The 12,238-nt window shown below is 34.3% G+C and overlaps 1 protein-coding gene across 1 annotated transcript; it reads left to right on the top strand.

Moving 5' to 3' along the window:
- The first annotated feature begins 376 nt into the window (after nt 1–376).
- Nucleotides 377–5,886, top strand: LOC148600652 (uncharacterized). The gene is made up of 3 exons (XM_088558413.1): nt 377–811; nt 1,107–1,461; nt 5,188–5,886. Exons 2-3 carry the CDS (start codon nt 1,158–1,160, stop codon nt 5,832–5,834), a joined length of 951 nt encoding a protein of 316 aa, XP_088414539.1. The 5' UTR covers nt 377–811; nt 1,107–1,157; the 3' UTR covers nt 5,835–5,886.
- Nucleotides 5,887–12,238: the final 6,352 nt, after the last annotated feature.

Raw genomic sequence — 12,238 nt, 5'->3', positions numbered from 1 at the left:
AAAAGGTTTGGTAGGTTATCCATTTTAAGCCAAAGAAGTAACTGATAAAAATTTAAGCAAACTTTGTTGCTAAGGACTTATTTACACTAAATAAATATATATATTAACACAAGTTTTATTTTTTAACTCAGTACACCTTAACCTACATAAGAAAATGTATGTTTCTATGTTGAAAATCCAATGTTTGTCAGATGTAGGGTCCTTGAGACTAGTAATTATAGTTATAAAATCCTGTAGCCATGGCAACTGAAACTGAAAAAAAATATAACTGAGTTTTAGTACAAACAAGGAGTGCCTTTCCAAAATTAACACTAATACAAATGATTTTAAACATAAATTATTTGTACATGATATTTGTGTAGTTCTTGAACGCTAAATAAAACATAATCCTATCAACTCTATTGTGGTGCTTCCAATCTATAAACGTCAACCCCCACAAAATAAAATGTTACGCAATATTGTGTTTATTTTTTTTTTTTGGCCACTGATATCCGTTGTAGGTTTTTTTTCACGAGAGTTTTATCAGTTACGTAACTTATACACTTTTTTCATAAAACAAGATAATTATGATTGACACAAACTTTACCTATGCTATATAGTTTATTCTGGCAGTTTCGACCAGGTTCCTAGCCAAAACAGTCGAAGATGGTTTGAAATAATTTTACAGTTTATCCGTCACGAAACCATCAGAATTGTATGTATAGTTCTTAAACTTTATGTACATGTTATGTGTTTTATTTCAAATGGAATTCGATCAGAACATTGACGCTTAGCATGAATGCTGTTCCAGCACTTGTAGTGTAAAGGCTGTGTAAGTATATAGGTATGTAATTGTGGGTGTTTTGCCTTCCTGTCCTGTGGGCTGTTGCTTCTATGATCTAGCAGATTCAAAGTCCAGACCAGCGTCTGTTTTATTGGTCAATCATCCCCGTCAAATATCTGCTATTTGACCTTCAACCATAATCAAACAGCTAATCGAATTATATTGAAAATTTTGATGATTGTAGTAAATTTGTTTCTCAACTTATCAATGAAATAATTGTATTAATAATGATTATGATTGTTGTAGAATTTTTCTCAACTTTATTTTCTTCTTCAACTTTCAGTTGATGAAATTTATTATTGGATAGAAAGCAGGTATCTTACTTTCAACAGAAATGATTTGTTGGGGAAAAAGCATTCTTGTGATGTTGCTATGTGTTCGCGTGACCTGCATAATGGTATCAATGACAAGATACATAGTTCGGCATAGCCAAGTAGTTACAAAATCTTCTAAAACATATTTAGATGGTCCTTATACAACCCGCAGTGTATTCGAGTGTGCAACTATGTGTAAACTGACTTACAAATGTTGCATCGCTGAATACGACGAGACGACATCACTCTGTACCTATCATGAGTTTTCACCAGTTATAACAGTTATAGAAGATAATGTTGAACAAGGATTTTTTGTGCTAACAGGTATCTTCTAATATGTATACTTATTTTTTTAAATATTATTTCTGATATGTCTTCTAACAGTGCAGCCAACCTTTCTTTTTCGTTCATTTGCAAAATGGGCAATAGGAGCTATAACCATCGTTTTGCTACCGCAGTGATGAAGTTTTCAAATATATTTTCCTCTAAAAACACCTAACAAAGAGTAATCAAGGGAACCAAGGTTATAGGGTAATCAAAAGAATGTAATCCAGGAACAAAGACCAGACATGGAAAACAGACATACACAACAAAGAACATAAAGTAACTAAAATCATACATACAAAGTAACAACAGTAAATGAGCAACTCGGACTCCACTAAAAACTGGGAGCATGGACCAGATGCACCGGTAGAGTAAGCGTCCTCTGCTTTTCTAGAAACACCCGCAGAGTTAAAATTGATATGGTTATCCTGTCAAGGAATGATGTGGGGACGTTGGCGTGTCTCTCGAATAAAACACAAGTTTATAACTCGGCATGGAATTTTGTTCTTATTCCTGCGGATAAAGAAATTAAAATTCTCCTACATTACAACTGACTAAATTTGCAGAAAAGAAAATTGAAACTCGTCGCTATCTCTTTACAAGCTGAATCTAGTACCATGAAACTCTCTACTATATGCTGGCTTCCCAAACTTCACTAAATCACCTTATAAATATATATTTATTTCCTCATCAAATCATTGCTCAAAAACCAGACTTCTTATTGTACTTGCTATCAATACCATAAACAATCTGTGTATACATTTCTGTAACGAAGCTTATGACAAAAGCTGTATTAACAATTCTTGGAGTGTTAAAAACTCGCTTGATGTGCTTGATAAATTGTGTGCCCATGTAAAATCTTTCGAACCTGTTCAAAGTTTTGATTTTTCTAACCTATACACAACACTCCTATATAATCTCATGAAACAAAACTTCATATCTTATCAAATGGCTAATTGATAAATAGGGATTTACATTTATTTGTTCGAATCATTTAAGGTCATTTTAGTAACAAAAAAACATGAAAACGCGTTAATAGGACTTCTTAGATATGCTTACAGCACTCGAGTTTCCTTTAGACAGCATTTTTGTTTGTTTTTATTGTTATTCGAATTCAAATTGGAATTACGTACCATTCTTTGTAAGAATCAGGCAATGGGTGGCACTTCATATTTCTCAATTTGTTTTTTTTTTCTCAAATATATTCAATACATTTAGAAAACAACTAAAATGTCATCTTAATTTATCCTGAAGCTTCTGTGACGTAGATATATTTTTGACTGATGATATTTTCGATGATTGATCATTTCGATGATTGTTTCTGGTGGAAATAAGGTATAAATACTTGTATAATGCAATAAAACCTCTGCGTTTTTTTTCCTTCATGTGTCACACCTTGTATACATTTAGCCTGATTCTTAGGCAGGGAAGAACGTAAATGTTCACCACCTTTGCGGACCTCTTTCTGTAATGATACTCACCAATAGAATGAATATACCCTTCAATACAACATTGTGCTGAAAAAAATTAATAACGCCTTCAGATATTTTGTCGATAGTTTGGTTCTTAATAACGACAACTTTATTATCATACTAAATATACCCGGCAGAACTTTCTTTGAATAAACGAAATATTTATTGTAAAGAATGCCAGTTTCTTCATCTTATTGGCGATATCAATAATGGTAAACTTGATACTAAAATTTCCAATTATTGTAAACTATCCATTTTTAGATGGCGATGCCCTGTTGTCACCATCATATGGCGTTTACAGAGCACAGTTCGTTCGATTTGCTCGTATTTTTAACAATGTTTCCGATTTTGATTCACGAAATCTTAATTTCACCGAGAAAATACTACATTCAAGCTCGTGAAAGTATTTTTTGCAACCGATACATTGACGTCATTCTCAAATACAGATGTACTTGTAAACGATCAAGTACATGCGGGTTTTTCTTATCATATATTTCATAGCAATATGTTGCCTAAAGCAATACTCACCCAATAAATTGACTAAACCGTTGAATAGGTTAAAATGTAAGGGATAAAGTTATGATATTATTGTAAAATCGTTTACGTAGATACTTACACACTGTATTTAAAAGCAATTTTTGGCTTGACGTGGGTTGTGTCCTTATTGTATGACATATGATGTACTGTGGTTCTCAACCAAGCATTGGAATAATAGGGAATGATATTGTATACGATGAAGACATAACTTTATGTAGGTTTAAACTGGTCTGGAGCTGGCATGTCAGTCAACTGCAGATACTCCTTTGTTTATGCATTTGTGTAACGTATAATCAGTTTCATTATTAATGACTTACCTGATTTTTAGGTTTTTTTCCATTTTGTTATATTTTTCCCACAGTGGCCAGTTTTTAAATAGGGGAGGGTTGTGATCATGCCAAAGCATTCCGCATCTTTCTTAGCCTGTTTCAAGTCAGAAGTTTCTGGCTTCTGTTTTGAACAAGTTGAGTGAAGTCAATTATTTATAATAGTGGAAGATATTAAGGAAATTATGTTCTTGACATATTCATCAAATTCATATATTCATTCTCCTTATGAAGACGCAGACTTTATAAGCAAACAGCAATTTTTGCAAATGTCTAAAAGGTACTTAGGTTAAGACAAATTCTGACAGGGAAGTAGGTGTTTATCCAGATGAAATCATCTCATGACGAAATTTTCGTGACATTCTGTTGGCTAGCGTTGGAGTACTTGTCCCTTTTGGTGCATTTTGCGTTATAATTGCAAAATACCTTCCTGAATTAATTAGTTTCACCGTTTCCAATATATGTACAATCATATGAAAATGACAACAATTCGGTGGGTGAACCTGGTCCATGCTCCCAGTTTTTAGTGAAGTCCGAGTTGCTCATTTGCTTTTATTACTTTGTATGTATGATTTTAGTTACTCCATGTTCTTCGTTGCGTATATCTGTTTTCCATGTTTGGTCTTTGTCCCTGGATTACATTCTTTTGATTACCGCTATAAACTTGGTTCACTTGATTACTCTTTCGAAATGTCATAAAATATGGGCAAAAATTCTAATTTGATTTGTATGGCCAGTATAGTATACAACAAACAACAAAAGGGGTGGGTCTGTAATAGGGTCCAAGCTATGTAAATATCGATTGTTTTAGGTGGAAACCTTCTTAAATACAAATACAGCAGATTCACTGTTGAACTTCATGAAATACGTGTACAGCATTCTGAAATTTTGCGAAATATAAAAAAAAATGTTATGTATTTTTTTTTTACTTGCAGTATTTTTTATCATATAGTCCTTTTACTTACATGTATTCAACTGGAACGCATATAAAAAAATCCTAAAGTTTAAATAGGAATATACAATTATAATGGAATATCAGGGACGGAAATATACATTGTATGTTCTCAGTTATATTAAGCTTAGTACATAGTGCACAGCTATATAAACAGTATATCATTAATATCTCCACCGTCGGGATTATGCGTTTTAAGTTCAGACAATTGACTTTCTATTTTTCCCGCTGGAATTATTTTGAACGTTTCGTGTCTAAGTATGAGGGGGTATTAAACGTCTTTGGCCACCTTGTCTTGTCTCGCATGGACGGTCATGTTTAAAAACAGAACATCTACCTTAATAGGATGACACTGAAGCTTCTTCCAAATCAATGTATACACATTGATAAATGGAGCTTATAACAAATTAATAAAACGTTTCTTTTTAACCTTTTCCAGCTCGTCAAAGGTCATACACACTAAAACTAGACCCATCGTCGTTGCACAAAGCTCTGTATATCTCAGTTGATTTCACAACCATTGGAGGTAAAGGTTCTGCAAAAATGCAAAAGCCACAGGCGGATCCCAACCAACTTCTTGTGTATCGTGGGGCTACCACTACAACATGTATAAAGACAAATCAAGTGTTGATGTTTGAAGTTTTTTATGACTACATACTTCATCAACCAATCACCGTAGCTAGGCACATTGTGATTGAGTTTGGGGTTGCAGAAAGAAACAAAATCGATAATAACATTTATACTGGAAGTAAAGAAGTAGGCGGCTGGTCCTATTTATTACTCAGATGTAACATGACGGCAATTTGCCTAGAAGCATACCATATGTCGGAACAGAAATTCAAAACATTCTGGAGTACCAATGATGTAGGATTTTATAAGAATGGTACTTTCACAGTCATTGTGAACCGGAAACACAATGTGTTCACTCTATTCAGGGGAGACAACTCAGACAAAATATTCGAATACACCGACGTAACTTCAGCTAAACAGTTATGCCCAGTGGTTAGTGTCCAAGGTATTGACATTTTTAACAATGGTGATTTTATTTCAACAATTGGGATCAGGAAAGTGGTAGAGATTTTCTAATGCTTACTACGAATTTTAGTAACCCTTTTGTGAACACCCTTCAAAGTGTGCAATAAAGCATATATCACTATAATATATGTTACCTGTCGTTTGTCATTTACTTTTCATTTTTATTTTGATTTCTGGAAAAAAAACAAAATCATAATTTTTACAATTTCGCAGAGCAAACACTATTGAAGAACTGTTAGCAAGATAGAAACAGAACTTGAGTGATCACAATAATATTCTTATAAATCGGCTGTAACACACTTTTATGTTATTTTTGTTATATCTGTCGTTTCCATATTCTCAACACAAACCCCGCCGAGTGTAATCCAGGCTTTCGTCTACTGTTAGACCGTAGTCATATACTCCGCATCCGACTCACGCACTGTATAAAGACATGAATTGTTCATCTGCTTATTGAATACAGTGTCTGTTGGCTTGTGTAAAGCTTCCTAATTAAAATTGTTTTCTTGACAAAAAAGTACCCAAATGATCACTTTTTTCCAAAAATATTTCACTGTATCACGAAAAATCTGGAGACAATATAAATTAACGAACAAACATCAAATACAAAAATACTGATTATATACGTAAATTTTATTTTTTCCGAGTTTTGCTCTGATGTCCAATGTCTGATTTACCAGACAAGCATCGTTGGTGTCGGAGCAATCGCAAACTAAATGTTGACATGCTGCACGCATGTTTCTAGGCTTAAATGATTTTTCATTGGGTCCTAGAAATATTTCCAGCTACAACGTACTTAATTGAATTCACAGTTTCTCATACAAGAAAAAAATCACGGAGTACGAACCCTTGCACAACTTAGCTTAGCATTCTCTAACACTTCTAAGGAAAATAAACTATGAATTCGTCTTCAACAGAAACTATGTGCCAACTTCGTGTGGTTCAGTTCTACCTTCACGATGTCCGTTAAAAGGCTTTGAGGGCTTATGAAATGCATGTTGGTTAATGGTTGTGAAAATTTGGATAGTACAAAAAACATTTTTTCGCAAGACATTAATGTTCAGCACAAATTTGTGTTCACATCGGTACCTTTTCTAATTCTTCATATTATGTATATCGTCGTATGGAAAGGTTTCTGATCATAATGATACCGGGGTTAAAGCATGTACCGGGGCGATACCGGGAGATAAATTATTACTTACAAGTCTCAAAGTAGCATTGACTGACAAAAGGCGAAGCAAAAATTGTAAGAACATTTCTGGATATATGGAAAACCGGCAGACTATGGGTAACACACGACTTTGTGGCAAAGAAATGTTATACCTCCCATGAAAACAAGAAAAATTCAACTACGAATAATAAAAAACATTATTAAGATTTACTGCAAATTTTTCGGATAATATATATATATTTTCAACGTCATCGGAGCAAGGTTTTTTTTTCAAATTTCACTTTATGAAGCATCTGGACTGAGATGGGAATATTATGTGTAGTCCACATTATTTTTTCCCACTTTTCTGGGACCTGAATATTCCCAAAAACCGCCATGTTTGTCCCTAAGGTTGTCTACTAAACATTATTAAATTTTGTAGACAGTATATAATCGTACAAATATTCATACTTAATATATCAGAAAGTTTTAAAGTAAATGAAACGTGTCTTTTAGGGAAAATAGTAATATTTTCCCCCTACATTAGGTTGGCCAATAGTGTACCCTATTCAGATGAAAGTAAGTAGAACATTGGAAGGACAGATTGGTGTACTGACAAAGTTTATATAGTGATGATTTTTCTCTCTCAGATTCTTAAAGGATTAAAGTTTAAAAACAAATTAATTTAATTTTTTTTATTCTTCAAAATGCATAGTTTATGAAATTTTAAAAGAGTGCATATTACAAATGAGTGCGGAATCAAATAAATGCAAAACTTCCGGTATCTTCAACCTTTTGATGGTGGTTGAAAAAAAAGATGGTCAACCTCTATTCCAATGTTGATTTTGCGATCTCAGAATGATAGTACTACAACAAAAAATGTTTTTTGAGTCCTAGTTTTAATTCAAAATTACTGAAATCTTGAAAAGGTTAGTACTGTCGGCTATAGGAAAATAAATACTATCTTTTTCCTTTATATGAACATACTTAGGCCTTGAAGAGCAAAGCTACGAAAATAAAGTACTTTATTTTTACCCATTACACAGCAAAATGTATTTATTGCTGATACAGAATTTTCAAGGACAAAATGACACATGCATGTGTATAATACAAATATAGGGCACTTATTGACTGAATAAGACCAAAATAAACACAAAAAAAAACGAAAGTATAATAAGCTTAAAAAATGCTGCTTAGTACATTCAAAACTGAGGTACAAATCCCGGTTTCGCTTCGCATCGGATACCCCTGCTTTAAAAACCGTTTATAAGATATTAATCCAACACCAGCTTCAGTTGTCCGGCAATTCTGTCGTTGGACCTCATAGAGAATATCAGAGTATAAAACATCATGAAACTTGTCTAATACCCTTAAACGAACTATGTATTTTTGTTATGGTGTAATACTAGTATCACGAGAAAATAACAGATCTGGCATATCCCGAACTTTGAACATATTGAACTTGGTAAATTTACCGACTTAACATCACATTTTGTTCCCGTATTTAGTGAAATTTTAATCATTTTCTGGAATCTGGAAGCTATTTCATGTAAATACCACATGGTACAGTGTAATGTTGAACATTTTGAACAACCTATATTTTCAATATAGGTGTTCTTAAGTCGGAAATGGAGATAACTCCATTAAAAGAAAATTATCTGGTCCAGCGCCCATCTTGTTTCTGAAACCTTGTCCAGATTTAGAGAGGGGAAGAGACTTGGTTTCGTACAACTGTGCTAGTGTTTGCGAATTTAACATAGCTGATATTTTTGTATTATATTTTTACTCTTGGTATTTTTTTCTCTTTTTTTTCGATTGAACCAGAGAATATGTTGAAATGGACTCGGTACTGTGAGACCGTAGGGCCTACGGTCAGGTTGATTTGGTAGCTCCGATGGAAATAATATATCTAACTCTTATTGTTTTTATGTTAATATTTCATATTTCATTTTTTTTTAAATTTTACCAGGTAATTGTTGGATGGGACCCGGTGCTATGAGATAGTTGGGCCTAGACAATTGGTTGATTTGGTAGTTCTAAAGGGAATTTTATTACCAACCCATATTGTTTTTATGTAGATATTTTCCCTCCTTTTTCGACTTAATCAGGGAGTTTCTTTATTGAAAGATGAATTTATGATTTTTCTCAAGTGCAGATCTGAATACAGGAAAAGACTAATGTTACCTGAAATGTAGAATCGGAACTTGGGTTTTTCTACACCATTAATCATCTGCACCATAGGCGGTGTCTGAATTTTAAATGGAGTGGTATTTAAGAGGTACTTAATACGAAAAAAAGGAAGTACGATATTGAAAAATCGGACGGCTGTTTAAAAAGGAGCTCGTGGTGTAAGATTGGAGAGGGCAAGCATCAACCAGTCCAAACTTATATTGCAAACAAAGAAGACGGGAATAAATATATTAATAAAATTGTGGTTACTGAATATTATTCTCGTCACTTTAACCAATAAATATAAACTGACAAGTGTTATTTCCATGTTTTAATTTTCAACATTTTAGATAGATGATGACAATAATAATAACCAACAACGCAACAATAATTGTGCACTCAACAAACATATTTATATAGAAAATATATTAAAAGATAATATCAAAAGTATGTGCCTCTGTGATAATGACCTTGAATTGGATTTCTTCTTTTGTGTGTTTCTGTGTATACTTAGACCAGAGGCAAACCGCAAGAGTAATCTACATGGGCATGTATGTCCTTTCTGCCCAGTATGGATACCCATATGGCCTATCAGTTTGTCTTTGTCATCAATTCTTTCCCAAAATCGTCACATTTGAGTTCTATGCGTTTCCTTTTTTCTCTCTCGGCACTCCTTTGTAAAACACGTTGTGTTGAGAATGACGAGCCATAAGTCACGCAGATGAAATTCTTGGCACCATGATATCCTCTGGTACGTATTTTGTAGTTCGATTTACTGATGAACAGGATCCAAACAATTCACGCAGATGAAATTGTTGGCACCATTATATCCTCTTGTACGTATTTTGTAGTTCGATTTACTGATGACCAGGATCCAAACAATTCACGCAAATGAAATTGTTGGCACCATTATATCCTCTTGTACGTATTTTGTAGTTCGATTTACTGACGAACAGGATCCAAACGTGTATATTGTCACAAATTAAAAACAATCATTAAATAACTACTGAGAGCTTCTGAATAATAAATTCTGTTACGTTTTAACCAAAAGTGTATTTTGCTGAATGTACCCTCTGATGGCTTGTAAAGACCATTTTGTCCCAATCGGAACAAACGTTGCAGATTGAAAATGGTATCCGTAGAGATACTAGTATCTTATGTACAAAACGAATATCATTAACAAAAAACTAACATTGTAATAATAATACATTGTAACAACGTTTTTGTTTTTGTTGCTGCATCAAAAGATATTCCAATATAAAAATAAATAATACAATTAAATAATCTATGATAAAACCTATTGTCTACTGCCCCGTGCAGGTCCGGGTGTTAAAAGAATAGGCCTGCAGCAGCGCTAAGCTTGTCGTAAAAGGCGACTAAATAGTGCTCAGAACCCTAGCCAGGGGCTAGGCGCTCTGCCCACAGAGCAACTGGGATGTGTGCTCCAGGTGGTGGAATGGGGTACCCCTGGCGTGTTACATGATGGGGTTGTCAGGCTATAATACGGGAAACCTGACCGCAAACCATAGTGGTGCACCGTGCTGGGAAAGATGCCACGTTCCTCGCACGTTAAAGAACCTTGCTGTGGTATTCGATAGGAGTAGGAACCTTTGCGCTCCTCCACAGGAGGCTAAATTGCCCGACCTTACCCATCCCCCTTTTTCCAGTGGCGGTCAAAATTTTTTTTTTCATTTCATGTTCATTTTATCATCCATTGCATGTTCATTGTCTGAATATAGCTGAAATATTGCTGCTCGGACGTTAAACCCCAACAAACAAACAAACAAACCTATTGTCTACTTAAGTCCTTTATGAGCATACTTTACTTAAAGAACTAATTTATCTTTAAGCAAAGAAGACATTGAATTACAGTTCAAGAGTCTGTGTCCCTCATGAATATAAATGTATATTTTTATAAGATTTAACCAAAAGCATATTATAAGGTGCAGTTTTGTAATTAGGTTTAGCCCAATGCTGACAGGGGTATTCACCATGATGAGATATATCTGTGGTCAAATTATCGTGTAAATCTGTAAAGCAATGTTTGAGTTATTGCCCTTTTACAACGTTGTTTAAACTGCAATTTTTATTTTATTACTTTTATGTTTTCTTCTCTGAAACAACTGGACAGACATATATAAAAAATGTTGTGATTGTTCCATAGGTATGAGTATTAAATAAATTATCTGAGTAAAAAAGGCCTGGCTGCTTTTGCAAAAAAAATAATATGGCTAAATAAGCTATGTAAGCGATTCGATCTAATTTATTTCATATGTATTTCAGGTATTCCCCTAGTAATGCAAATTATATGCAATGACCTCCATATTGTATTCATTCAAACTGTGCCCCGTGCAGGTCCGGGTGTCAAAAGAATAGGTCTACAGCAGCGCTAAGCTTGTCGTAAAAGGCGACTAAATAGTGCTCAGAAACCTCGCCGGGGGCTAGGCGCTCTGCTCACAGAGCAAGTGTGATGTGTGCCCCAGGTGGTGGAACGGGGTATCCCTGGCGTGTTACATGCTGGGGTTGTCAGGCTATAATACGGAAAACCTGACCGCAAGCCACAGTGGTGCACCGTGTTGGGAATGATGCCACGTTCCTCGCACGTTTAAAAAACCCTGCTGTGGTATTCGATAGGACCTTTGCGCTCCCCCACAGGAGGCTAAATTGTTCGACCCTCCCTTTTAACTTTTGGCAATCAAAATTTTTTGATCCAACTATCCTTGTGTTCCATTCCTTTTTTTCATTTCATCATCATCTTTTCATGTTCAATTTATCATCCATTTCATATTTATCGCCTGAATATACCTGAACTATTGCTGCTTGGGTGTTAAACCCCAACAATCAATCAATCAATCAAAACAGTTTGCATATGCACATCGTCAATTTAAATTAATGAATGTAAATCGGACGGAAATCATCATCATAATTAATTGTCAAGGTAACTTCTATCATTTAGTCTTCTTTTTCGCATTTTTTAAAAATGAAATTGGGAGGCTACGTTTTAACGCAATTCTACAAAAAAGAGTTCACAAACTAGTTTCATAAGTGATTTGTTAAGGTCTGCATGTCGAGCATATTAAATGGATGTCTCCCGTATTTTCTCTTAAGAGGTATTTCTTTACAGCCAACTTATCTC

The sequence above is a fragment of the Perna viridis genome, chromosome 13 (genome assembly GCF_037379345.1).
Source record: "Perna viridis isolate PV_CMFRI_1.1 ecotype Kerala chromosome 13, ASM3737934v1, whole genome shotgun sequence".
Classification (NCBI taxonomy): Eukaryota; Metazoa; Mollusca; class Bivalvia; order Mytilida; family Mytilidae; genus Perna; species Perna viridis.
This window is presented reverse-complemented; position numbering and strand designations above follow the sequence as displayed.